This window comes from Neodiprion fabricii, chromosome 4, assembly GCF_021155785.1.
Source record: "Neodiprion fabricii isolate iyNeoFabr1 chromosome 4, iyNeoFabr1.1, whole genome shotgun sequence".
In the NCBI taxonomy this organism is placed as follows: Eukaryota; Metazoa; Arthropoda; class Insecta; order Hymenoptera; family Diprionidae; genus Neodiprion; species Neodiprion fabricii.
Genome location: NC_060242.1, coordinates 3,775,454 through 3,803,363, shown reverse-complemented (window position 1 = coordinate 3,803,363; position 27,910 = coordinate 3,775,454). Strand labels below are relative to the sequence as shown.

Genomic DNA, 27,910 nt, shown 5'->3' with positions numbered 1-27,910 from the left:
TCGAAAGTGCTGGAATAAATTAATTGTGGCACTATTCCGACGTAATTAAGCGAGAGAAAACGATTGAGCGTAGTCCCAATAGGCTGCAAGCTACGGATCAGAAGTTAGAGCCGAAAAACGAGAACCTGAGTTTTCGACATTTTTCAGCTGGTGCATTTTCGATCGTAACTTCTGTGCTGTTGATCCCAGGCCAATTTTGCGGTGTTTTCTGAGATCCTTGGGGTCCAATCGGTCGGGAAAGAGTCATACGAATCGATTCTGAAACGAAAAATTTTTTGGTCAAAAAAAAAGGAAGGTTAACCCCTTTGTAATTTTGGCGAAAATTTTCGCCATTTTCGAAAGTGCTGGAATAAATTAATTGTGGCTCTATTCCGACGTAATCAAGCGAGAGAAAACGATTGAGCGTAGTCCCAATAGGCTGCAAGCTACGGATCAGAAGTTAGAGCCGAAAAACGAGAACCTGAGTTTTCGACATTTTTCAGCTGGTGCATTTTCGATCGTAACTTCTGTGCTGTTGATCCCAGGCCAATTTTGCGGTGTTTTCTGAGTTCCTTGGGGTCCAATCGGTCGGGAAAGAGTCATACGAATCGATTCTGAAACGAAAAATTTTTTGGTCAAAAAAAAAGGAAGGTTAACCCCTTTGTAATTTTGGCGAAAATTTTCGCCATTTTCGAAAGTGCTGGAATAAATCAATTGTGGCACTATTCCGACGTAATTAAGCGAGAGAAAACGATTGAGCGTAGTCCCAATAGGCTGCAAGCTACGGATCAGAAGTTAGAGCCGAAAAACGAGAACCTGAGTTTTCGACATTTTTCAGCTGGTGCATTTTCGATCGTAACTTCTGTGCTGTTGATCCCAGGCCAATTTTGCGGTGTTTTCTGAGATCCTTGGGGTCCAATCGGTCGGGAAAGAGTCATACGAATCGATTCTGAGACGAAAAATTTTTTGGTCAAAAAAAAAGGAAGGTTAACCCCTTTGTATTTTTGGCGAAAATTTTCGCCATTTTCAAAAGTGCTGGAATAAATTAATTGTGGCACTATTCCGACGTAATTTTGAGAGAGAAAACGATTGAGCGCAGTCACAATACGCTGCGATCAACGCATCGAAAGTTACAGCCAAAAAACGAAAACCTGAACTTTCGACATTTTTCAGCTGGTGCATTTTCGATCGTAACTTCTGTGCTGTTGATCCCAGGCCACTTTTGCGGTGTTTTCTGAGTTCCTTGGGGTCCAATTGGTCGGGAAAGAGTCATACGAATCGATTTTGAGACGAAAAATTTTTTAGTCAAAAAAAAAGGAAGGTTAACCCCTTTGTATTTTTGGCGAAAATTTTCGCGATTTTCAAAAGTGCTGGAATAAATTAATTGTGGCACTATTCCGACGTAATTTTGCGAGAGAAAACGATTGAGCGCAGTCACAATACGCTGCGATCAACGCATCGAAAGTTACAGCCAAAAAACGAAAACCTGAATTTTCGACATATTTCAGCAGGTGCTTTTTCCTCGTATCTTCTCTCCTGTTGATCCCACGCTCCTATCGCTGCGTTTTCCAAGTTCCATGGGGTCCAATTGGTCGGGAAAGAGTCATACGAATCGATTCTGAGACGAAAAATTTTTTGGTCAAAAAAAAAGGAAGGTTAACCCCTTTGTATTTTTGGCGAAAATTTTCGCCATTCTCAAAAGTGCTGGAATAAATTAATTGTGGCACTATTCCGACGTAATTTTGCGAGAGAAAACGATTGAGCGCAGTCACAATACGCTGCGATCAACGCATCGAAAGTTACAGCCAAAAAACGAAAACCTGAACTTTCGACATTTTTCAGCTGGTGCATATTCGATCGTAACTTCTGTGCTGTTGATCCTAGGCCACTTTTGCGGTGTTTTCTGAGTTCCTTGGGGTCCGATCGGTCGGGAAAGAGTCATACGAATCGATTCTGAAACGAAAAATTTTTTGGTCAAAAAAAAAGGAAGGTTAACCCCTTTGTAATTTTGGCGAAAATTTTCGCCATTTTCGAAAGTGCTGGAATAAATCAATTGTGGCACTATTCCGACGTAATTAAGCGAGAGAAAACGATTGAGCGTAGTCCCAATAGGCTGCAAGCTACGGATCAGAAGTTAGAGCCGAAAAACGAGAACCTGAGTTTTCGACATTTTTCAGCTGGTGCATTTTCGATCGTAACTTCTGTGCTGTTGATCCCAGGCCAATTTTGCGGTGTTTTCTGAGATCCTTGGGGTCCAATCGGTCGGGAAAGAGTCATACGAATCGATTCTGAGACGAAAAATTTTTTGGTCAAAAAAAAAGGAAGGTTAACCCCTTTGTATTTTTGGCGAAAATTTTCGCCATTTTCAAAAGTGCTGGAATAAATTAATTGTGGCACTATTCCGACGTAATTTTGAGAGAGAAAACGATTGAGCGCAGTCACAATACGCTGCGATCAACGCATCGAAAGTTACAGCCAAAAAACGAAAACCTGAACTTTCGACATTTTTCAGCTGGTGCATTTTCGATCGTAACTTCTGTGCTGTTGATCCCAGGCCACTTTTGCGGTGTTTTCTGAGTTCCTTGGGGTCCAATTGGTCGGGAAAGAGTCATACAAATCGATTTTGAGACGAAAAATTTTTTAGTCAAAAAAAAAGGAAGGTTAACCCCTTTGTATTTTTGGCGAAAATTCTCGCGATTTTCAAAAGTGCTGGAATAAATTAATTGTGGCACTATTCCGACGTAATTTTGCGAGAGAAAACGATTGAGCGCAGTCACAATACGCTGCGATCAACGCATCGAAAGTTACAGCCAAAAAACGAAAACCTGAATTTTCGACATATTTCAGCAGGTGCTTTTACCTCGTATCTTCTCTCCTGTTGATCCCACGCTCCTATCGCTGCGTTTTCCAAGTTCCATGGGGTCCAATTGGTCGGGAAAGAGTCATACGAATCGATTTTGAGACGAAAAATTTTTTAGTCAAAAAAAAAGGAAGGTTAACCCCTTTGTATTTTTGGCGAAAATTTTCGCGATTTTCAAAAGTGCTGGAATAAATTAATTGTGGCACTATTCCGACGTAATTTTGCGAGAGAAAACGATTGAGCGCAGTCACAATACGCTGCGATCAACGCATCGAAAGTTACAGCCAAAAAACGAAGACCTGAACTTTCGACATTTTTCAGCAGGTGCTTTTTTCCTTGTATCCTCTCCCCTGTTGATCCCACGCTCCTATTGCTGCGTTTTCCGAGTTCCATGGGGTCCAATTGGTCGGGAAAGAGTCATACGAATCGATTCTGAGACGAAAAATTTTTTGGTCAAAAAAAAAGGAAGGTTAACCCCTCTGTATTTTTGGCGAAAATTTTCGCCATTTTCAAAAGTGCTGGAATGAATCAATTGTGGCACTATTCCGACGTAATTAAGCGAGAGAAAACGATTGAGCGTAGTCCCAATAGGCTGCAAGCTACGGATCAGAAGTTAGAGCCGAAAAACGAGAACCTGAGTTTTCGACATTTTTCAGCTGGTGCATTTTCGATCGTAACTTCTGTGCTGTTGATCCCAGGCCAATTTTGCGGTGTTTCCTGAGTTCCTTGGGGTCCAATGGGTCGGGAAAGAGTCATACGAATCGATTCTGAGACGAAAAATTTTTTAGTCAAAAAAAAAGGAAGGTTTTTGTATTTTTGGCGAAAATTTTTGCCATTTTCAAAAGTGCTGGAATAAATTAATTGTGGCACTATTCCGACGTAATTTTGCGAGAGAAAACGATTGAGCGCAGTCACAATACGCTGCGATCGACGCATCGAAAGTTACAGCCAAAAAACGAAAACCTGAACTTTCGACATCTTTCAGCAGGTGCTTTTTCCTCGTATCTTCTCTCCTGTTGATCCCACGCTCCTGTTGCTGTGTTTTCCGAGTTCCATGGGGTCCAATTGGTCGGGAAAGAGTCATACGAATCGATTCTGAGACGAAAAATTTTTTAGTCAAAAAAAAAGGAAGGTTAACCCCTTTGTATTTTTGGCGAAAATTTTTGCCATTTTCAAAAGTGCTGGAATAAATTAATTGTGGCACTATTCCGACGTAATTTTGCGAGAGAAAACGATTGAGCGTAGTCCCAATAGGCTGCAAGCTACGGATCAGAAGTTAGAGCCGAAAAACGAGAACCTGAGTTTTCGACATTTTTCAGCTGGTGCATTTTCGATCGTAACTTCTGTGCTGTTGATCCCAGGCCACTTTTGCGGTGTTCTCTGAGTTCCTTGGGGTCCAATTGGTCGGGAAAGAGTCATACGAATCGATTCTGAGACGAAAAATTTTTTAGTCAAAAAAAAAGGAAGGTTAACCCCTTTGTATTTTTGGCAAAAATTTTCGCGATTTTCAAAAGTGCTGGAATAAATTAATTGTGGCACTATTCTGACGTAATCAAGCGAGAGAAAACGAATGAGCGTAGTCCCAATACGCTGCGAGCAACGGATCAGAAGTTAGAGCCCAAAAACGAGAACCTGAGTTTTCGACATTTTTCAGCTGGTGCATTTTCGATCGTAACTTCTGTGCTGTTGATCCCAGGCCACTTTCGCTGTGTTTTCTGAGTTCCTTGGGGTCCAATTAGTCACGAAAGGGTCACAAAAATCGAATCTGAGACCTAAAGCTTCCGTAGATCAGCAGAAGTTGGAAGGTGTACTTCTGTCAGTATTTTTCTCATGGTACTCTTAAGCCGCAATTAATCTTCACACGTACCTTGGAGTTATTAAGCACGTTGTAAAATGACATTCGTGATAAACAGGTTTAGCCCTTGTGCTGTTTCATGAAATTTACGCACGATTCTGGTTAGGTGTTTTATTGATCATTTACAAGACTCACATAGAAATCAAATCACTTGACAATTACATTCGATTCATTAGTATCTACATCAATAATTCACTCTCACAATTCGTCATTCTCTGGATGCTGTGGTTTTCCTATACGTATCGACAGGCGGAATTCTCACCATCATTCGAACGTTCTGCAATCAAAAATATCGCAAATTTGCTGTCAGTCGATAAATAACGTACCTTAAACTCATAATAGAGATTCTAACCTATTCAGGAAAGTTTATATAGTTTCTATTCTTAAGCAATTTTCGATTGTGTCCTGAAAAGAATGCGTGAAAAATTTTCATCTTTCGAAAAGCTATGTATCAAGAAGCAAATTATCATTTTCCAAACATCCCACACTGCTTTCGATGTTATTTATTTCCATGTACTCGTACCAAATTTGAGAAATGTCCGAAGTTGCTTATATTTGTTTTATGCCCATTAAAAATTTAATACACCGCAAGTACCTTAGCCTGCTTCTCCAGTGCCAATAAGTTGACTTTCCACATTCGAAATTGTTCCAGTCGCCTTCATGAGCACCACCATGCGCCGCTGTTAGCCTCGTATTTTGTACATTGCCGCGCTGTACGATCTGCCGTCGAGGTAGAAGTGTCATGTATCTCGAAAAATATTAAAAATAATCGTGTAATGTACAATTTGAAGTTGACAAAATTCCGACGTATCCGAAATATGTATACGTCTTAGGTTTTTATTAAGAGTATGCAAGCCTGTTAGTATTGCTTTATTAAGACACAGCGTCAAATTACTAATGGCATGCACAAATATCACGCTGTGATATTACGCAAAATTCTACTCTCTCGGAGGCTCGCGGTAACACCTACCTACTTTAAAATATACTACATCCAACCCGTACCCTGTGTTGGAATTCCGCTGTCTATGACCTCCGAGTAATTGCTGACTTGTTTGAAATCTGATCGCTATAGTTTCGCTCTTTGAATTTCCCCGGTTAGTTACTGCATTTGGTGCTGGACAGCGCGAGCTGACTGGAGCTTGAAATTTAATCACAGAACAAAAGGTTGAATAAATATTTTAAGCGTTTGAAAACATTTAATCATATCATATGCATAAAGTATTAGTTTCATGTCTGTGAACTAGAATCACTCAGTGCTTCGAAATACATTTAAGTTGCTTCAAATAAACGTCTTCGATGTTCAACATTGTTGCCTATCAACAGTAATATACGCGTCCTAAGTTCACGGTGAATTTCACTCCAGTGGAAAAATGACAAAAAAACACGCCGGATATATGGTACCATCGGAAGAATTGGCCGAAATTCCAATCGGTAATTGTGAACCGACATGCCTGGGTTCCGGTCTCAACAAAAATGGTGAGTATTTATACATACGCGTATATCGATTAGAAGAGTGTTAGTACTGTAAAAAATTCCTAGGCAAAGGCACTGGTCAATATCCAAGAAAACTGACGGACGCTGAAGATAACTTGAAGATTCCAATTCGGAATCAACTTTCCACTATTTTCCGCACCCTATTGATCGTTATGCTTCTCGCCTTCATTGGATTCCTCATTCATGTGACTGTTACACCATGTATGTGAGACGCTATTTTTATTTGTAATAAATTAAGCTACGAATTATCCGATTAGTTGCGCATAGGCCGATCAGAAGATCGACAAACTTTTCCACTGTTCGACACATTGGTAGACAGCATGCTAGGAAAAAAGTGATGCGACGAAAGTTCATTTTCCTTATAATCTTCCAGATAAAAGTTACACCGAGGTAGAACTTACGAAAGTAATAGAGCTGGAGACTCCTGAAAATGAAATGACAACGGTGGACGATTCCGAGAACAACATCTTCGTTCAAATATCACCCTTTAGCGTAGAGGACGAAATTTCTGACGATATGGTCAGTACCCTCTACAAAGAGGCTTATGGAAATATTCCCGACCACCAGTCATCACGTTTGAAGCGTCAAGTCGAAGCTGAAACCATCGAAAGTTGCAGAGAAAGACATGAGAAATGTAAGCTTCTCTTGGGTGAGCTGAAAAAGGTGACAAAAGATGTCTCGCACCAAATGCACGAGATTCGGAAGTTGATATCGCAGATCAACTCGATCCATAAACAAGAAGTACTCACTATGGACAGTACAAATATTACCGCGTTGGACTTTGTAACGTGTCTGAAATGCGAGAAGCTGGAATCCCAAACCACAAACGTTAATTCCATCCCCGAAAATTCACAAAACAATAACGAGCCCAGTTCATTTTCATTGATTACCAATTCAACAAGTCCACCGTCGAATGAACCTTCAACGATTCCTGGTCATAAGAATGCTGCCGAGTACTCAAATCATTCTCGATTGAACGATAAGATACAGCAGGCCAAAGTAGTCCAAGACTCAAACACGGTACCGGAAAACGTCCAAGTCCACAGCGCCGAAAATGATTTCTTTTTCACGCACAGCCAATCAAATCGAACCTCAGGCTCGAAATTTCAATGGCCAGATAAACTTACGATAGATCCGCAAGTAGTCAATCCAGGTAGGAGCGGATTAATCGTTCCCGAACGTATCTCAACAACAACGGAGGATAATTCAGCGGTCTTGCCAACGTCAACCGCGAAGAATGACAATAATCCATCGCTCACTACCTCAAATTTTGACAGACGTATGACGCTGCATGAGCTGAAGTCGAACTACGAACCAAATGCAAACGTCATTCCGACGGCTGAGACGACGAAGACCAGCCAACAGGTAACCTACACCCCGAATGTGAGCTGGATGCCGTATCCTCTTTGCGTCTACGGGTCACCGAACCCTCCAATTCAGTCGGTAAGACAAACCTCATCTGGAGCAATTACGTTCCCAGTATCCTCGGCTTCACAAGTTGATCAAATTCATTACGGTCAAAACGTGGCCATCACGCCTGCAGTGACAGCATACGGAAAAACTTCATCTTTCCACTTCAACTCTGTTCAGCCTGTAATCCAGCCCCTTCAAAATCCCGGCTTCCAGTACGTCCCGGTGCAGTATCAGCCCACCTCGGTACCGGTTTTGCCGCAGCGATACGGACCCACGGGATCCGGAGTTCAGTATTACCCCGTTGCTTCCGGTGCTCAACAGACCAGGGCCACAGGCCCAGCTCGACCGTTCTATTGCACTTACGTTCCTACTCCATCATTTCAATTCCCGACGGTCCCAGGAGTGTCAGAGTTCCAAAGGTCCGTGCCCGAAACAGCAGTCCCAGAAATTGACCTCGTCAGTCAAGTTCAGTTCGAAGATGAACGGCCAAGGTCAAGAGGTAATAGTTCTTCTTACTTGCCAATTCGTCTTCTGACCACCGCCAAACGTCTTAATGTAAATCCCTACTGTGTGAATAGATCACATAGCTGGATGTCCTCCGAATACGCAAGCATGCAGCGATCTCAGTAAGTGTATTCCAAAATCGGGCTGGTGTGATGGTTCGGTAGATTGCATTGATGCCAGTGATGAGACTCGGTGTTCCTGCAGAGACCGGGTCGACAGAGAGCGACTCTGTGACGGCTACTTCGACTGCCCTCTCGGCGAAGACGAGCTCGGATGCTTTGGTAAGGGATCCAATGATCGGAGCGTTGTATTCTTTCAAAAATAATGGCACTGTAATCATCCGTTTATGTTTTTCCAGGATGCGACATCCATTCATTTAGTTGCGATGACGCGGAGAGGCGTCAACGCTGGGGTAATTGCTTGCCACTCGTTCAGCGCTGCGATGGCTTCCCACAGTGCTCTAACGGGAAAGATGAACTGCACTGCAACATCATAACTCACTTCATCGAAGAACGCAATGTGAGTTCCACAATTTCCGATGGATTCCTTTCCCATTGTACAAATGATAAGTTCAATCTAAAACCATGTGTCTCGTTTAGATGTTCGCAGTTGGTTACACAACCGGATACCTTCACAGGAACTGGAAAGGCATATGGTATCCGGCTTGCACCCCGTCAACAATATGGGCCAACGATGCTTGTCGAGCTGAAATCGGTGATGATAATTATAGGTACTTATTGCTATCATTTACGCTTTATTATCTTTGAACAACAATTCTAATTTATGTTCTTCATATTTCCGCAGAGATTTTCCATACGTCGAACAAATTAAGCTTCGACAGAATTACGCCGGTCCGTATGTTGTTCAATTATCTTCCAACGAAATTCAAATAGCACACAACTGTTCGAACAAAGCAGTCTTCGTCAGATGTCCTGAAATACCGTGTGGTACTAAAGTATCATCAGAGACAGTTAATCCGTTTTTCAGTTTTCTGCATTCTGTGCAATTTCCAAAGTCCAACCCATCGAATCAAGATTTTCGCAGTAAATTAGAAGGTCAAGAACTCGATGATTCAAAACAGCAAGAGTTAGTGAACGGCAGCAGGATAGATCCACTTGAAAATCACTCGGCATCGAGCCCTGATCGAAACGCCACCAGCGTAGCAAGTGACGATGATATTATCGTTAGTGAATCGAGAGTAGTTGGCGGTCATCCGAGTGAACCTCAAGCTTGGCCATCACTAGCGGCCGTAAATAGAGACGGCAGCTTTCATTGTGGTGGCGTAATTCTGGACGAGATATGGGTCCTAACAGCGGCCCATTGCATTGATGGGTGAGCCTAATGTCAATTGTATTTCAAAAGTACACAAAGAGTCGCGATTCTTTAGCGACACTGAATTCGATTGATGATTCTTCGAACAATTATTCAGCTTCGAAGGACACTACTACGACATACAAGCTGGAATGCTGAGGCGGTTTTCCTTCTCACCGATGGAGCAATCCCGTAAAGTTAGCCACGTTGTTATGTACCCGACTTATGACAGAACGGTCATGAAGAACGACTTAGCCCTCCTACGTCTGGAAGCACCCCTGCACTTTAACCGTTGGGTCAGACCGGCTTGTCTCCCAGAAATCACGACAGCTGGAGCGCACTGGAGAACAGGACCAACCCCGGACGCAACCTGCGTTACCGCAGGCTGGGGATCACTAGTTGAGCACGGACCTGATCGTAAGGAATAAATCTTATTAGTATAAAAAATTAGGCAGTAATCGAACACCGAAGAACTTTATAATTTTCAACCCATTCTGTTATTTATTCCAGCCGATCATCTTCGGGAAGTTGAATTACCAATTTTGCGGAACTGCAAATACCCGGCCGATCAGAACGAGGCGGAAATCTGTGCAGGATTACCATCAGGCGGGCGGGATACGTGCCAAGGTGACAGTGGCGGTCCACTCATGTGCAGGTATGTCAGTTCTTGTCACTTTAGCACTGAAACCGTGGTGTTAATTTGATACTGTTATTTAACCAGGAATCCGAATTCACCGTCTCAATGGTACGTAGCGGGAATCGTGAGTCACGGAGAAGGTTGCGCACGTCCAAACGAGCCTGGTGCATACACAAAAGTGAGCCGATTTGTTGAGTGGATAAACAGGACCCGCTGTAAGCATTGAAACGACTGATAGACACATGAATTTCTAGTAAACGGTTGGCTTATCGTTTCTTCTTGCAGTTCAACGCGAAATACCGAAGTACAAACCGCTTGCACGGTGTCCTGGATACTACTGTCACAGTGGATCGCGGAAGTGTTATTCGGCGAAAAGACGCTGCGACAAAATCGTCGACTGCATGGATGCTGAAGATGAGTTCAACTGCCATATGTTCCCAGATTTTTCGATACATCGGAATACTGATTCCAGTGACTTTGATTTTGTCGCGGCTACTCGGGAAGATCTTTCCACACAGACGGAAATAAATCAGGAAGAAACTGTTGATGCGGAGATGAGTACTGCAGCTTTGACTACAGGTAGACTTATCGATATTCGATAGAAACTTGGAGTTTGACCATATTTCCTCTGCTTGTCATTGGCAGTTCAATGGACGATTTTATTTTTAGAACCATCAACTACCCCTCAGAGTGTTATAATATCAACGACAACTATCGAGCCATCAACAATACAGCCTATAAAACAGATTGTTACAGAAGATGACATTCCGGAACAGAAGGTTATAGATCAGGACATTATCAAACAGAACGTTACACAAAAGAATATTACAGAAAAAAATGAGGAATATATTACTACTACTCAGCTAACTGACGAAATCATGACGACCGTTCCCGCAGAAGTGATCACTACTACTATTTCACCGCCAACAAACCGTCATCATTTCAGCTGTAGGATGTAAGTTTTTGTTTCCAGTCTGATCATGATGTAAGAAGGGTAGGGCATGAATACTTTGAAGAAACAATTATTTTTCAGAGTAATACAAACTATCAATTTGATAAAGCGGTGCGACAGGATAGTCGATTGTCAGGATGGTACAGACGAGGATGACTGCACCTGTAGAGATTATCTTAGTAGAATTTATCCGACGTCAATTTGCGATGGCCACATAGACTGCTTCGACGGTACCGACGAAGAAAATTGCGGTTAGTTTGCAATTTAGTGTCGGTAAATTTTTAATAGCGATGTTAAAAAGTGGTAACTCCCGGAGTGCATTTGTTACGTAACGTTGAATGTTTACAGATCTATGTTCACCGAAAGAATTCCATTGCAAAAGAAGCGGTGAGTGCGTACCGATGGATAAGAAATGCGACCGAATAGCAGATTGCGCATTCAACGAGGACGAGCTGAACTGCTGTGAGTGAATTGTCGATAGATAATGATCCTTTGATGCGAAAATCTTTAATACCGAATTTTCTTCTGCAGTCGCTTTGAGCAACGGGAAGTACGTGATAACCGATATCGACGGACTGCCGCATCACAAACGAGAAGGTATATTGACGTTGTATCAAGATCGTGAATGGGTGCCATTCTGTATCGATACGATAACAGAAAAACCAGCCGCACTTGCGAAACAAATGTGTTCCTACTTCGGGTTCGGGTGAGTCGATTCGTGGAATGGGTGAGGAAGCGTGAGTTGCATTGATCCGATTTTCAGCGCCTGCGAGTCTTTCAACGAAACACGGATGCAGAACGCGCCACTGGAGGTCAAAGCGTCGACGGCGATGAACTTGGTACCCTACGAGTACAGCACTCCCTACATTTTGTCGATGGAGGAACCCCAATGCACGGTTCTTTACCTGCGATGCCTGCCGACGATACATTCGATATCAATGACCTACCGACTGAAAGGCATCGACGGCCAGGAGGAGGACACTTATCTATGGCCATGGCACGCTGCCGTTTTTGCCGATGGCCGGTACCAGTGCTCGGCTGTTCTGCTTGAGCCAAGTTGGCTTCTGACAAGTCGCTACTGCGCCATGGACCTGGAGTAAGCAATATTCGCAATGAATTGAATGATGAAAGAGATCGAGAGACTGTTAGTTACGTTAACTGTAATCGCAAATCCATTTATATCGATGACTGACAATGAGTACTGATTATCGATTCAACGCCACCGTACAATCCATACGTCTGTCGATAGGTATACATATGCGTGAGTTCATTTACAGTTAAACTAATCGATCACTTCGAACCATAAAAGAATATTTTTCGAACGAATACGTAACATGAATTATTCAGTAAATACATACCGCGATGGGCAGGCTGGTCGCTTCACTCGATGTGCAAGCCGGACGGAAGCTACTTATGAGGGTAACAATATGCCAGACCCAAAGACTAATCAGATATCTCGGTTATTGTACTCAAACGCTTAGGACTGATCAATGTTCGTTGCACATTTTTATTTATTCTACTTGAGCTCGACCATGTTCCTGAAAAAGGAGAGTAAAATTTTAATCTGACTCACAGCTTGCAGCAAAATTACACCACGGCACTTATGGGTGTGTCACGCTCGTACCTGCAGGTCGATGGACCACATCAGCAGAGGAGTATAGTCGACGAGATAAGAAGCGTCAAGAATTCGGATGCGATCTTGATGCACCTCAAGCAGCCTGTTAATATGACTCGGCATGTGCAGCCGATGTATCTTCAAAAACGGTCGGTCAATATTGTATGCCGTAAGCTCAGAACTTGCGTTGGATTTACCGAACTTCCTTTATCATCTCTTATAAATTTTCAGAACTCACCCAGCTGCAGAATCCGATACTTGTGTAACGGTGGGTGTAGACAAGGATGAAGGAACGAGGAGCATTTTTCTAAGGGCGGTCCTTAACAACTGTCCCGCAAATCGTCGCTGTTACGAGAATGCCAACCCTATAAAATGCAAGGTGATATCATAATTATCACTACGAAAGCAACGTGCTCTATAGATCGGTGTAAGAATGACGTACCTTTGTGTCATGATCACTGACCATCGACAACCGAACTGTTTCAGAACGTAACATCAATGGCGTGGAGCGGGACGGTGGTTTGTCATGGATGCAGTGGATGGTACCCGGCTGCTGTTTATCACGTGAAAGAGGGACCATGCAGCTTTGAAACGAAGCAGAGCCTGTCCAGCATAGACTATATCAACACAAATTTGATCACCGGGATGCGTGAGTAATCAACTAGCATTTGTCTCTGTGAACCAATGTTAGTCGGTGATCTATAGTCAAAGATGTAATCCGTTCCACAGAAGAAATTCCGCAGTTAAATATGTCTGAGCCGAATTGCGATGGGTTCAGATGTCTGTTGGGAGAGTGCATAGGATGGCCGAAAGTCTGTGACGGTGTTCCAAACTGCAGGGATGGGGCTGACGAGGATCCAAAGTATTGTCAAGAGATAAGGGACCATTGCGCGAACGGAGTCGACGATACGATCGGATGCCGTAAGTTTCAATTTCCTGCTTATCATCATCACGATTTAACGAGTCTTCATCTTCACTTTCTCAGACTGTACGCAGACCGAACTTCGTTGTGGGAATGGCCAGTGCGTACCGAAGTCAATGTTTTGCGACGGAAAAAGTGACTGCGCTGACGGGACTGACGAGCCGGAAACTGGATGCAGCTGTGCTGCCTACCTCAAACTGACTGCGCCGAAACTGATTTGCGACGGAAGACGCCACTGCTTTGACAAATCCGATGAAAATCCTCAGCTGTGCTACTGCAAGGACGCCAGCTTCAAGTGCGACGGAAGGTCAGCAGAGTCTTGATGAGGCTTTTCTCCACTTCTGCATCGCATTCCTCATCGTATCATGTCTATTATGTTTTTTCGCAGAGGCGAGGAGTGCGTGTCACAAGATTTCGTCTGTGACGGTGATCAGGACTGTTCTTCAGGGGAGGACGAGAAGGAATGTCAGGCTTTGCGAGCTGTGCCATCATACTCGTGAGTTCATTTCGTCCACAACAGGCTCGCCACTCTCTGGCAACCGGTCGACTATAATGCTCGATGAATCATTTCAGACCCGGTTACGGTGAGGTTGTTCAAAGGTCGTACGGCATCTGGCACTCGCAGTGTTTCCCTGCCGGTTCTGTGGCCGAAAATGAGGGAATCGATCTTTGCACGGAGTTGGGCTACGAGTTTGCGAAAAATGTCACCGAGAGCGACGCCAGCGACTCGAGAAACTTGCCACTAGTTCCTGTCCTCGATAAATTTTACATGGTACGGTTGAATATGAAGGCTTGGATCATCATGCGAGATGACAAGGCCCTCGTCAGTTTACATCCACCTGAACAGACATGCTACCGTCACTACGTAACGTGCGCATGAGCGTTTGATCTTTTCTTTCCTTCGTTGCCTAGCTAGGTCTATCACCTAAAGTAAAATTTGAAAAGTAACAAGCCTCGGGGTGTTCACGTATCGTCAAAGCTGATATCATTGTTTGTTACATTATGTAACGTTACGCAACTCGCAACTTCGGGACTTATCTAATGCTTCTATTGAAATACACGTACTGACACCTCGAGCTCGCACGTTGATATATTAGTATTCTAAAATTGTTTTCGCCTGAGACGATTCTGCAAAAATTGCTTCACGTGTTTCTTTCTTTCGTCAAACTACTTGAATAGTCGAGCATTTTTGACAACTCAATTCAATAACGATATACGTTTACGTAGTTTCTTAAGCGTAATATTAGGAATTGTTTCCGTTGCGATAACAAGGTCACGTGTTATAGACAGGTACAAACGGCATCTGTTACTTCTTAAAGTACGCATACGACATATTTATTTATTTAAATTATCTATGTATTTATTCTCCTGAGTTTCAACACATGAGTTATTCCTCGTGTTGGCGCTCGACGAGCGACCTGCAGATCAAGTTCGTCGACATTCTTAAACACGATAAGGTATTTTCGTACTCACCGGTATAGTACCGAAGAAAAATATTAATATATTAGTAAGCTATAAGTGTATTTGTAGTATTCTATTATTTATATATATGTATTTAAAAAATTGTTTATTCATAATATGGGGCATCTAAACAAGATAATAAAAATAAAAATGACATGTATATGCCAATCCACGTAGACAAGAATTCATACAGTTAATAAAATTTTCGAATCTGTTTACAAATCGCATACAAAATCGAGCCACGAAAATTAGTAAATAATAATCGATCGCCACGCATTAGTCACCTGAGAATGTGAACGGATCCCGGAGCGAGCTGTTGGAATTGTTAGACTGTGAGTATTATAAGCTACACACAGCAGAGTGGTTCACCTTCGGCAGTGAAGTGACCCCATTTACGCTCTGCCTCAACGTTCCAAGACTTCGATAGCCGTTTCGATATCTCGTCTCGAATTTACCTCAACTCGTTTCCTCCCACTTTTCTTGCTCTTCCCCCTTCGCTGATGGTTTTTGGTCCGGAGTATACTACGGTAAATCTGTGAAATTCGCCAGGTGCAGCTGAGCATTAGACGTGGATCAACACGGCCACTTCGCCAGACAAGAGCTTCGCACATACCTTGCACTCATACATACACCTCCAATGTGATAATTTAGTACCCAACTGAGTACCGTTGCAGGTCCCCCGAGTTTTCAGCTTTTAGTCGAGCTTCGGTCACTCGGACGCGAAGGAGGCGAGAGAACGATAACGAGAGCAACGATGTAGTAGCCTCACGGCAAGACGAAGAGAGAAGGAGGGAGAGAGAAAGCTGGGTACAAGGAGGAATGCGGGGCCTTATTACGTGTCCGGTTGATCGTTTGTTCCTTCGTGCATATGGGGTTGATCTTTACATTCCATTTCCAGGCACCGCGGTTTTCTGGAAACCGACAAATTCGGCATAACGATTTGATTCAGGGTAGAATTAGAAACTTCCGAATCCAGTATTGGTCTCACTGCAGTCGTTGTTCAGACGAAGCTTGCAAAGTGGAGAACGGGAAATGATGGTTGGGCGCAATTGCAACGTTGATAGTGAAAAATCGGCAAAAGTGGCAGAGAGACTGCGGATGAATAAATCAAAATCCGTACGGTATGTGTGCATTAAACTTGTCCATAGGTTTATAAGCGTGCTGAGGAATGTGCGAAGAGCCTTTAACTGCGGGGCCACGTTGGCAGTCCCGTTATACTTGGCAGCTTCCTGCCGGCCTCCACCACCGTCAAGAGTCCACTTCTGCATACATAACGCGAGCTATCGATATCGAACGCGTCATACACGAATCACGTGACCCCTCCAGTCGTAGGAAAACCGTATTCAGAGTCATGACTATTCCAGGTGGATATTACGCAATTACAAATTTCCGGGACAAAGCGGTCAAGATACCGCAAAGAATCGGATAGCGAAATGCGGAAGGATGTCGCATCGCATGATATCACTACGGATAGTTGTAACGCCCGTTGCGTAACGAGGAAGATTTACAATGGGCAATTGGTGTTTCGATTCCCGTTCAATATTCGTTGTCTCAAGATTCCGCGGGAAAATGGTTACTTTTCTCCGACTGCTAAATCGAGATGACGGTGGTGCAATTTGTTCCACAGTTAACCGAGTGTTCGCTAATTTCGTACAAAAGACCATAACGAAACTGTAGGATTAACTGTAAAATTATAGTCGACTCGCTAATCACGGTGCATGGTGAAATCGACTGAAGAGTCAGCAAGTGGTTATTAGCCAAAAGCGTTTGTCGAAAAATACACAGCAGCCACGTCGAGCAGGTCTTACGATTAGTCAACCCACCTGATCAGCATCTGACACGGAACGTGAGAATACGCTTGTTAGATAATCGCGGGAAGAGATTAGTGAAGGAATGTGTGACGCGCGGTATTTCGAATGACAACGAAGCAGTTAGAGTCGAGGAGATTGTACCGCTGATCGAATATGCAAATTGGGTAAAACTGCTGCCAATTTAGGCGCGTGCAGCATGGGGTTACTTTGAATAGATATTTATATGGTTCATGGTGCGCGAGCATGTGAAGCAGTTTGCACTGCACATATCAAACAACCATCGAGAGGTTGTATTGTGCGAGAGATGTACACCAGGGTAATTGGTTTTTAACTTTTTTTTAAGGTGCCACCCGAAAAACTTGTAACAAGTATTGAAAAAAAAATTTTCTTAAGACCTGGCGAGGGTAGGAAAATATTTAGATAATGCTAACCAATTATTGTAATATTTTTTATTCATTTTTACGTGTATACTTTACGGACACATATATACATATATTAATTTATTTTTCGCGTATCATGGTCCAATTAATCATTATTCATAAAAATTAGTACTGAAAACGAAATAGAGACATTGAGGTGATGCGATACTCCTATTTCGGTATCAAAAACTGTTATAAAAATTTCTCCAAGACGATTAATTTTTCGTATAAAAGACGATAACGGCCAACTGTGGAATTGTTAAGTGCGGTTTGCTGTTGATTGGTGAACGATTGATTGGACCGCAATAAAAAAAAAAAAAAAAAAAACTAATATATATGTACGTCCGTAAGGTGTGCCTATAAAAAGAAATAAAAAATATTACTTATGATTGGTAGCGATCTTTAAATATTTTCCTACCTCCTACAGGTTTTACGACAATGTTTTTTTTTCGGTATTTGTAACACATTTCTCGACTGGCACCTTAAAAAAAAAAAAGAAGTAAAACACTAACCACCCTAACGTAAACTTTGCACGAGTACAGACGTAAGATTCGAAAGGAAACGAACGTGTCGTTGAACCGTTAACCGATTATGGAAACGTGCGACTATAATGGGTAAGGAAAAACGGAGACGTGCCAGTACCGCATCACGAATGTAAACCGTGTCCAATGGAGGCGGCATTGCTTAGATTGCCTAAGCTGATCAGTTTACTTCAGTCTGACGTTGACTGACCAGATTCGTTCCGAGCTTAGGCTAGGGTAAGATTGAGTTGGTTTTACGCGTCCTTTTATGTAGACTCGGTGATTACGATGATGCTTTGTTTTTGTACAATATTTGTGATCAATCGACACACGATAGATTTTCACATGATTATTTCTAACAGTGAATAATCGTCACAAACAGCAATCATTGACTGCAGCTCAATTGCACTACCAATTATTTACATTTACCTGCACGTTTTGATTGAACGGTGCGACGCTTCGATGCGGTTTGTAGGTTTTCGGTAACGGTAACCAGGCAGTTTGCCGTAAATAGATGGGGCCTAGATTATCTAATAGGTTCTGGAGTGGCTCTTGATCGTCTGTTTCTAGCAGAATAATTGGCACGTTGTGCGTGTATGGTTATAATTTTGTCGAACCTACTGACCCGAAATTACACCATAAATACAACAGGCAAACATAGGATCGTCGAAAAGAAAGGCACTTACGGAGAGAATATCTGCACGGTTTTGAGATACGCGTTCGGGTTACAAATCTTATCCAAAGGCAGTTTTACTTTACGTACGCCTATTGCTATATATATGTAGAATATTCTAAATAGTAGAGACAAAAGAGCCGCATGCGGTTTTTAACCCTGAAATCTAGGTGGACAGCGTACGTTCAGTCACGTGCTATGAAACGTAAAACGAACTGCAAAACCTGTAGAAAGCAGTCTGCTGCAGACTTTACGCGGAAAATGCACGAGCCGTATGGAGCCCGTCGTGTATAAATGCGTGCTAAACTGTAAAGTAGTTCCGGTGACACCAATTTCATCAGTGATTAATCATTGAAATACGGAAATGAAAATACGAAACTGACTCATCTTCGATTTTGGATATATCAATGCGTACCTGCGTTCGCAAATTAATTTAAACTATTTCTTCGGATAATCTTCATCTCAGTCAATCGCACAAACGTAATACCATTTTTTTTTTTTTTTTTTATTCTACTTTTCCATTTTCTTTCATCGAAATTTTTTTTTCACGGTTACAAAGCGACTGGAACATTATGTAGGACGTTAAAAAGTAGCACGAAGAATAGATTTTCAGCGTTTCGTTGTACTTCTTCAACGTTCTCCCCTTTTGAATTTCTACGAGAAACGAAGAGGGAAAACAAGAAAAAGTAAATTAATTATCCAAAGCAGGTGAAAATCGTATATCGAATTCGATTGGCGAACGATGAACGCACACAAAAGTGAGATCCACATGCCCACATGTCACGTTGCGATCAACGGCTTCTTTCCAGGTCGACGCCTCATGAACGCTTTCTGTCTAATCGCAAGTCGCGGAGGTTAATCGTTGCCAGCTATTCGTATTCTCGATTAGCTCTTGTCTTTTAGGGTCAATGTTAAACATATTTCTGTACGACAGTACTGCACAAGGTACACTTAAAACTTTATTCTTCTTCTTCGTCTTCACGGTTTATCGTTCTTATTCAATCTTTTGAGTAAAAAAATTACGTCCAACTCTTCGCAAATGATCCAAGAATTTACAGTCAACCAGGAAACGCTTCGGATCAGCGTTTAGATCCGTGCGCTAATTGTAAAAGGTAACTTGGCGTCGGCCTCGACGTCAAGGTCGGACGGCCATTACCAGTTATTTCTGCAAGCCCGACGTCGAAGACGTCAAAGAAATCTTCAATCGATATATATATATATATCTGAGTATAGGTATACACCAGACGTAATCCAGCTACATCGGCGAAGAGCGAAGCGATGCACCGTAACGAGTACTTATAAACAGTCCGTAACTTTGACTTGAATGAATTCCGTCACCGCGTCTCTGTATTCTGGTTCAACGAATGTGTTTTTTCAATTTTAGTGCATTTAGGATTACACGGGATCCATGAACTGCAAGTTCAGCTAGGGTCCAGCATCGGAGACCCGGAAATTAATCTCACAAAACGACTATACACGTAACATTATACTATAGTCGCATACAAAGAAACCTTCGAGCCGAATCAAAGCAGTTAACCGTGTCGAAAAATTAATCGATTTTTATATACACGATATTTTATAGTTGTAAATACATATAAGGACACAGGTATAATGGAATAGCTTGCTGATAACGGCTCTGATGAAAAACGTATTTTAGAATTCAGTACTTTTGTAAAAGAGGTCAGAAAAAAATGCTCCAATTAACGGCACAGTTAAGAAAAGAATGTAAAGGAAAAGTGTTGGAAAATGGCGACATTATTTGTAAATATAAATTATCTTTGTATTTGTAAAATGAAATAAACCTTTATGTTTTCTTTTTTTCTTTTCTGCTCGTTCGGTGTTTTTACTACGGTTAATCAGAAGAATTATGTCAAACTAACGAAACGTGTATTTTAAGCAAATCGAAATTCTTTTGTATCATTATCTATGACCTAATGGAAAGCAATAAACTTTACTATACTATAATAAAATAACGGTGCGTGACAAATGAATGGTTATAACGCGTAGCGAAAAATTACAGTCAAATTTTTGTAAGATGAATTAAATCCAACAAAAATGGGACAAACGAGACTCCGAAGAATCAATGGATGCAAAGAACAAACCGATTATCGAATTGCGATCCGATCTCTGCTTTTGGCCCACGGCGATGAAAAAGATGGGATAGTAAAAGATGAAAATACCGACGTACAATTTAAAGGCAAGGAAGGCATCGGTATGAGGTGTCTATTTGCGAACGACGATCCTAGAGGCGATGAGTCTTTCTCTCTATTCGAGATCTCATTGCCAGATGGTCACGGGTGTCGAGGAAGAACCGGACATGCTTTCTTTTCCCCATTTTACGATTCAACGTACACGCATAAACGCATGCGAAATTTTCTGTCTCCCTTGAATGGGGACTTCGTACTTTGTACGCGTACACTGGGAAAAAATTCATTTGTTAAAGTAGCTAGAAAAATTGAGTAAAACAGGTATCGTTAAAAAAAACTGTTTGAATATTGTTGGGATTACGAAAAACGAGCTACGCCTAACCATTTTGCGCTATGGTCGATCATTTTTTGGTTATTGCAACGCAAAATCAGTTTCTGAGGTTTACTATACTTTTTTAGCTAAACAAGGCTTTAACGTCAATTTATCGTTGCGCGAGCATTAAATTTTCGCAACAGTTGCCAAGAAAATATAGCAACAGCGATCGTAACGAGAAAGAATAGTAACGGATACTAGACTTTCCGGTAACAGCTAGAAAACTAATTTTCGTTTTCTACTTAGAACTATATTTCTCGATTGTGGTAAAAAATGAAAATAGTTAAGGACTGAGCGGTAACCGGAACTAAAAATTTCTCTCATTGTATTGAAGAATCTTTAAAAATACGTAATATCCGCATATAAACAAGGATGTAACGTTGATTCACTTCCTTCTCGGTTTTAGGCAAATTATATCAGAGGGATAGAAAAAGAAACTGCGTTACAAGCGTAAAATTATATTTTCTCAGCACTCATTGTCAGGTGCAAGCCCGTACATGGGAATGATTAGACACTGCAATTAAGTGCTGCTGTATTATATAACAACGCGTGAGGAGGAGTGCAGTGTTAATTGCACACTTGAGATCTGGAAATTGAGATAAACGATGCAAACAAGGAACTGCACTTTTAAAGTGTACCTATGCGTGTACAAAACTATACTTGTATAACGATTCGCAGTTGCGTTTTATCGATGAATTAATTTATTTTGCTATAAATCTCCTTTTTACACGAAGCTTCAGTAATTTCCGAGATTCGAAGACATATTATACATATATACAGGTAATTAAAACCAAATTAACGATGCATGTTTTTAAATTTTGGCTATCCAGAAATTTAAATGTTGTCATCAATATTATCACATATCCATATTGTATTGATACACAAATTATCTGTTATGAGATTTTAATTTTATTTTTAAAAAAATTCCCTCCTCGCTGAGAGAGACTTGGAGAAATATGTTTATTCCTTGTATCTCGACGAATTCCAAGCACTGCACGAGAGATTAAATTGTCTTCACTGCAGGTATGAAATGATATTTTTTCAGGTATTTGGCCAGAGAGGCTTTTGCCGAAAATAGCCCGTCTATCGTCACCTGCCAGTCAGTCCCACGGCCCTATATCTTGTTACGCACCTTACTGCAACGTCCACTATACAGGATGCAGTTTTACCTGCGACAAGGAACGCGTAAAAGGTACCTGCTCTCCCTACCTGCACCTTAACTCCGGTGCTGCCGGGTCGTTTGTTTAAGCCGTAGCATTATATTACCGAAACATTTTCTACCTGCAGTTTAAGAAAGGTGAATCACCACCTCGTCGGGTTTATTTGCATTTTACCAGGCGTCAAAGACCAGCAAACCTTTATCAACCGTAAATCACTTCGATATGTATCGGCTTATAACGGTTATGATCGGAGATCGTGGGGACAATAACAGCTGTGAAAAAAAATAATCTCTGTGAAGCGACAATTATTTTCTTGGTAATTTTTTTTTCTTCCTTTTTTTTATAATAAATCCTTATATTTACAGCATTCAGAGGTTTTAACGATAAAGAAAAAAAAAAGAACTCGTTTCATATCACGATGGGGTTGCAATTTATCTGGAAACTGTAATTTTTCATATCTAATTGGTTGACCAACGATGTAATATCGTTACAAGATTATCGTACGTTAAGAATTTATTAAATTATTGTGTTCTCGAGTTATTAAGGATATCTTTAATAACATAATAATAGAAAATACTGGAGTTATAAATGAAATTATAGATGTTGTCGACGTTTCATTTCAAATCGTTTCAAAATTGTTAAAACATAACAAATAATTCGTATGATTTTACTGTTCGACGTGAGATTTTGAAAATAAAAATAAAAAAAGGTATCGGTCTTCGGCAGATGAAAGAACGTAAATACCTGGATGGGTGTTAACAAAACTTGCAAAGCGCCAACATTTCAAAATAAGGATCAAAATAACGAAAGGTGAACTGATCGAAAATCGAGATTATTTTATTTTCACATGCTTGAAATCTCGATGTGTTCACCCTTTCCAAGTTTTAACCCCCACCAAAATACCCACCGTCTACGATTAACTTCGACGAAGCAGAGAGGGGAAAAAAAAAAAATAAGGGAACCCCACGAACGCCAGGCGCATGGTACGTTTGCCAGGCGGTGAAGTCCGAGTGCTCGACGTAGCTTACTCGGGCATCGGTATCTCCAGGATGAATGCCGAGGTGAAGGTAGGTTACACCTATACAGCACAACGCAGATGCAGCCGAGTTCGAAGCTCGCCTCTGGTAGGTACACCAGAGAGAAGAATCGTTCCTGTACGTGCAGAGTGACAAAGAGGAATGGTGCCCAATACCAACAAGCTCACCTGCGTCCATATAGGTAGCACAGTTCTTGCGGGGCCCAAAGAAGAAGAGTGGGGCCCTCTTGCTTTGCAGGCAGGCCAACCAGCCGAGCGACTCAGGTAGCGCCGTTCACTTGGACGGAACCATCATCGCGGTCCCCGTTCTTTAGTCTCGAGATGGTTGCCCGCGGGTAAAGTTCTCTCCATTATATTGGCCGCAGTGTGGTGACCCGGACTCGAATATTATTCGCCAAAATTCTCGTCCGTGATACGGGAAAAACATCCCCCCCTCGGTTATTGCAAGTGACGTGGTCAGGGGTGGAGAGTGCAGAGGACCTTCTTCTTCCGACAGCGTTCACCGTTTCGTTCTTTATTTTCAACTGATTTACACGACGGAGTGTTGCAGCCGATTCGCGGTTCTACCGAACGCACGTTTTGAGATACCAGAGTATTAAATTTGAATGCAATATATTGTACAGTGGTGGGTGAAATCGATCCTTCGGTTTTGCTGCAACGCGCTGCAGGTACAACAGGCTGAGTGTTAATGTGCTCAAATAAAGGACCGTAACCCAGGATCTAGACTAGCGCCAAAGAAACGTGAGTTCGGTATCTGTGTTACTTATAGCTTTCCATTCGTTTCATCATAAAGTAAGAATATTTTTCTTGTATGTGTTACGCGCGACAAATATTTATCGGCGTCCGTATGACACGAATTTTCGCAACGTGTTTGGCGAGCATTTTATCTCAGGGGAATTTCGCAACTTTTAATTTTCTTTTAGCTTTTATTCTTCTTATTATTTGTCGCCGAGGCCGACGAAATTTTCGGACCGCTGCCAGCCTGGCTTCGAACGGTAAAATTGCATCAAATGTTTGCGAACCGGTCCGGTGCCGATTTCTGTTGCCTAACTCGCTTTAGATATGTATGTTTATGCTAGAGAAAGAGAGAGAAACGATCGGTTGCGTTTGATGAATCCCCGAAGGTCCACAGAGCTTGCAGTTAATTACAGTAATCGACTCACCGGTTCGTTATTTGACACCAATTTTTATGTACGATGCTTGGATCCTGGCAGGTACATTAAACAAGTGCTGTCCATCATCCGACTGAATCATCGTACTTACTTGGAATTGAAAAGGAAAATTTCACTGGAGATGACTGTGCCTACAGGATACCGTACCGTGACCATTTTACAACATTTATCGAAACTTTTAAAGCCGCAAATATTATGAAGACAGTTAATGATCCGCTTTAACACGGTTGAGTAAAAGTAATTAAATCAGCCGCGTCTATTCGACTCGTGTCGAACAACAAATTAGTTAGACAAAATCTAGCTATCAAATGGTACTGTACGAAAATCTGTTGCTGAAAAGACTTGGCGAATGAACGCCAAGTTGCTCAACCGACGCTCCGAAGAGACTGAAAATCATCTCATTGTCAGAACCGATCATAAACCTGCAAACCCAAACCCTAGCTGGTCGGAAATTGTTGTCTATACTGAAGTTTCTAGAAGATTTCCAAATTTCAAAAAGCGGTACAGGTACCGAGAAATTCTTTCCAGCAATGAGGAAACTCTGCGACAGGTATTGGGATCCCAGGAAATCCCGCAAGTTTGTTATTGCAAAGAATTGATCGGCAAGCCGCAAAATCGAAGAGAAGATCGAAACGAAGAGTCAACTTTCGTGCCCAGTGTACACATCGGTGCGCAACCCTTTGTTCAGCTTCTGAGGATAATCATATGCACCGGAATTCCAAGGTCTGACTGTACGTGTTGGCGGCTACGGTTGTTGTACCGGGTAAATGTCAAGGCTGCGTACGTTCTCGGTTGACAATTGCCGCACAAGGCGTGGAAACCATCTGAGGTTAGCGAGTCGATTGAACATAGATATATATTTTGGACGAAGAGATTCCGTGCATCTAGTTGGTCTCATTTAACCATAGAAATAGGAAGAGACCTTCTTCCAAAGACAAGTGAAGAAGAAGTTGATCTCCAAGGATTCAAAACAAGACTTTTCTCATCCACCATGCATCGATGGTGATTTTCGTAAAGGCTTAGACAAGCCAAACTGCTTCACCGATTTTGGATTTCACATGGACGACAGTGGCTCCGAGTTAACGTTGAACGGTATCTTGCTCATTAGCGCCGCGCGTCGATCGAGTGAGTGGGTTAATTTGGCGGCTTGAGTTAATTTCGGTGACTCCACAGTAGTTAGGCCTGTAAGGTACGCCTCTGCGCTGCGGCACAGTTAAGGAGACCAAAGACTAAATATTAATAAGCGCATATACACTAACGGTATTGCTCGGCGGCAATTAGTGTTACATTACATTGCACGTTGAGGAACGGCACAATCGAGGCATGAGCATATGCGAATAACACACCAAGCCATTACCAACACGTAAGCACAAGTTACAGTTAAACAAACCCATGGGCAATTAGAAGACCATATTAACTTCGCGACGGTGAAATGAGCTCGCCAACTTGGTCGTTCCATCGAATGATACTTTCACAGCCTTGTTACGATTCTGCAATTTGATATCGAGTTAAAACAACCTCACTCTTTGACACATTAGGAACCCATTGTACAAACGTCTGCAGGGTTCCTTTTTCAGAAGACACAAGTTAGGCAGTTCTTTGAGACTATTCGACTCAGAGGATTAATAGACCTTGGACACGGTTTTGGCCATGTGTTAATAAGTGACGGCCGAACATTCTTCGCCCGTGAGATCGAACCGCGGCACTTTTGTAACACCATTGCATACATAGAGATTAGTTTGATCCGAAACTCGACATTGGAATAACGTGTCGGGTAAAGACGTGTGGGCGTCTCGTTACAGCGAGGTAACTAGCCATTGGAATTGAAAAGAATATTCAGAGAAATCACTCCGGAAACCGGCCTCGAAGGATTCTTACATGTGAAACGATGTCACGGTCGAACTGCACCTTTATGAATGACGGAAAGGGTGCCAAGATTTCGGTGATGAGAGTTTAAACTCCGATTTCGACTAGTCGGAACTTTTTTCAACTTCCAGACACGCGATTACGATGTTCGTTGGACGTTTGCCCTGTGTAATCATGCACACACGAACATGTACCTAAATATGTGCCTACTCACTATATATTCACAGCCACTTACTTCGTCAGTGACAAAAAGTAAGTAGACTTCCAGGTCGTTTATGGTTAACGCAAGTAGTTTCCTACCGGCTGCCCGTCACACAGTCATGTGTCTTAAGTCACTGCCAGTAAGGCTTATAAACCGTGTCACCGTCAGTCGTGACGAATTGCGTTAAGGCGTGGGTATAACGTGTAATCCGTCGATCTTATGTATTACACGCGTGAAGAAAGTTGGGTATTTGAAGAAGATGCGGTAAAACGAGCCTCTCGATCAGGGTACGGCGACCCTTCTACCGAGCAAACCTGCACTCCGAGTTTCATGTTTGTCGTTTCTTATTTCCCTCTTTTCTCCACGTTAACACCGCTCATGAATTCCATTCCCAGACTGAATCATCATATCAAAAGACCTAACGACGAGAGTATCTCGTTAGTGTTGACAAACGGTGAAAAGTGGATCATCGTCGCTGTGTGGAACAGGTTGCAGGTCCGTTTTACCGCTATACATGTTACAATCCGCTCGACGAAACTCCTCAAAAATAATTCGGCGCAGGTCGTGTTGTACGTAGTACCGTTTTTACATACCTCCGGATTCGAGGAGCCATTCAAATGTTGGGTAGTGGAGCGATATTGTGCCGGCGTAAAAAGTGTTCAACCAAAAAGTGAATTATAGGATGAATCAGTCGGCACGATCTTGTACCTTGACGTTACCGTGAAGCGACTCGGTCTGCGGACGAGCGGCAACAAAACCGAAATACTTTTTGATGGCACACTTTCAAAGTCAAACATAACGGCTATCAAGTGCACGAAGCACGGTATTTCTTAAGATGAAAAAAAAAAAAAACATGGATGTCGAGGATATTCATTCGTTGCTCGAGGATGAATGTCCTTCGACCATGCGATTATATGATCCTTCTTTCTCGTCGTGCGGGCTGTTGGAACTTACTTGATAGAAGAGCCTGCCCGGTGGACTGCGGATACCTACCTCTCTATATAGTCAAAGGCTGTCCAAGGGCTTCGGGCGAGACCATCTAAGGAGCCGGAAGCTCGTGGAAGCAGACAATGCCGACCCGATCGTTTGAGTCGCATGGGGATAGTCGTCTCGCTTGACACTTTACCCGCACATTCACCTTGCCTTGGGACTCTATGCTGGAAGTCATGTGTCTCGAGGCGAGAACAGGATGCAGTGTGAACAGCAATGGGCTTCCACCTTCTGCGGTCCGTGGTGAAAAATGGACCTTCGTCGTAATGATCAGCTTGGAAATTATGAATTCTGATAACGATATTTCGCTATTTGCGTGTAATAGCAAACGACAACGTGAAGTCTATCGGATGAATAAATACTTTCTTATCTAGAATCGGTCATTTCACCGTGTTTCATCAGCATAAATGTACGTTTATGTGCCTTGTTGGTTAATAAAACATAAAAATATTTCATATTACGTTTATCATAAATGTTTAGTTTCAGCTTTTGTCAATTCTATTACCAGTACGAAATATAAATAGCTCTGTATCCTGG

At 42.2% G+C, this 27,910-nt stretch overlaps 2 protein-coding genes and 2 long non-coding RNA genes across 7 annotated transcripts in view; 3 read left to right on the top strand and 1 right to left on the bottom strand.

Moving 5' to 3' along the window:
- Nucleotides 1-4,816: 4,816 nt before the first annotated feature.
- Nucleotides 4,817-27,642, bottom strand: LOC124181684. The gene is made up of 8 exons (XR_006870538.1): nucleotides 27,377-27,642; nucleotides 13,063-13,223; nucleotides 12,859-12,985; nucleotides 12,630-12,758; nucleotides 12,364-12,543; nucleotides 11,953-12,096; nucleotides 5,290-5,832; nucleotides 4,817-4,971 (listed from the first exon to the last, which is right to left on the bottom strand). It is a non-coding gene; the product is annotated as an uncharacterized LOC124181684 (long non-coding RNA).
- LOC124181682 (serine protease nudel) lies at nucleotides 5,826-15,097 on the top strand. 3 transcript variants are annotated; one of them, XM_046568466.1, is made up of 24 exons: nucleotides 5,826-6,170; nucleotides 6,234-6,389; nucleotides 6,562-7,631; nucleotides 7,815-8,100; nucleotides 8,180-8,386; nucleotides 8,464-8,624; nucleotides 8,705-8,835; nucleotides 8,910-9,437; nucleotides 9,535-9,833; nucleotides 9,927-10,071; nucleotides 10,138-10,268; nucleotides 10,339-10,632; nucleotides 10,723-11,008; nucleotides 11,087-11,256; nucleotides 11,354-11,467; nucleotides 11,537-11,711; nucleotides 11,769-12,101; nucleotides 12,581-12,769; nucleotides 12,852-12,999; nucleotides 13,107-13,269; nucleotides 13,350-13,541; nucleotides 13,606-13,849; nucleotides 13,931-14,038; nucleotides 14,116-15,097. In XM_046568466.1, the coding sequence occupies exons 1-24, from the start codon at nucleotides 6,065-6,067 to the stop codon at nucleotides 14,420-14,422; spliced, it is 5,943 nt and encodes a 1,980-aa protein (XP_046424422.1). In that variant the 5' UTR covers nucleotides 5,826-6,064; the 3' UTR covers nucleotides 14,423-15,097. The 3 variants fall into 3 exon arrangements, with proteins under 3 accessions (XP_046424422.1, XP_046424421.1, XP_046424420.1); XM_046568465.1 differs by having other exon boundaries at nucleotides 7,779-8,100; XM_046568464.1 differs by having other exon boundaries at nucleotides 6,562-8,100.
- LOC124181686 lies at nucleotides 16,053-22,374 on the top strand. The gene is made up of 3 exons (XR_006870542.1): nucleotides 16,053-16,124; nucleotides 21,993-22,139; nucleotides 22,235-22,374. It is a non-coding gene; the product is annotated as an uncharacterized LOC124181686 (long non-coding RNA).
- LOC124181681 (sushi, von Willebrand factor type A, EGF and pentraxin domain-containing protein 1) overlaps nucleotides 23,400-27,910 on the top strand; it is a 36,627-nt gene continuing 32,116 nt past the window's right edge. For both annotated transcript variants that reach the window (XM_046568463.1, XM_046568462.1), the window contains exon 1: nucleotides 23,400-23,884. The gene's annotated coding sequence lies outside the window, so the exon portion shown is untranslated. The remainder of the gene's footprint in view (nucleotides 23,885-27,910) is intronic.

Coding starts and splice junctions, on each gene's coding strand:
- LOC124181682 (XM_046568464.1), top strand. CDS start 6,065: ATGACAAAAAAACACGCCGGATATATGGTACCATCGGAAGAATTGGCC. Junction 8,387..8,463: donor AGACGAGCTCGGATGCTTTG/GTAAGGGATCCA, acceptor ATGTTTTTCCAG/GATGCGACATCCATTCATTT. Junction 14,039..14,115: donor CGAGCTGTGCCATCATACTC/GTGAGTTCATTT, acceptor GAATCATTTCAG/ACCCGGTTACGGTGAGGTTG.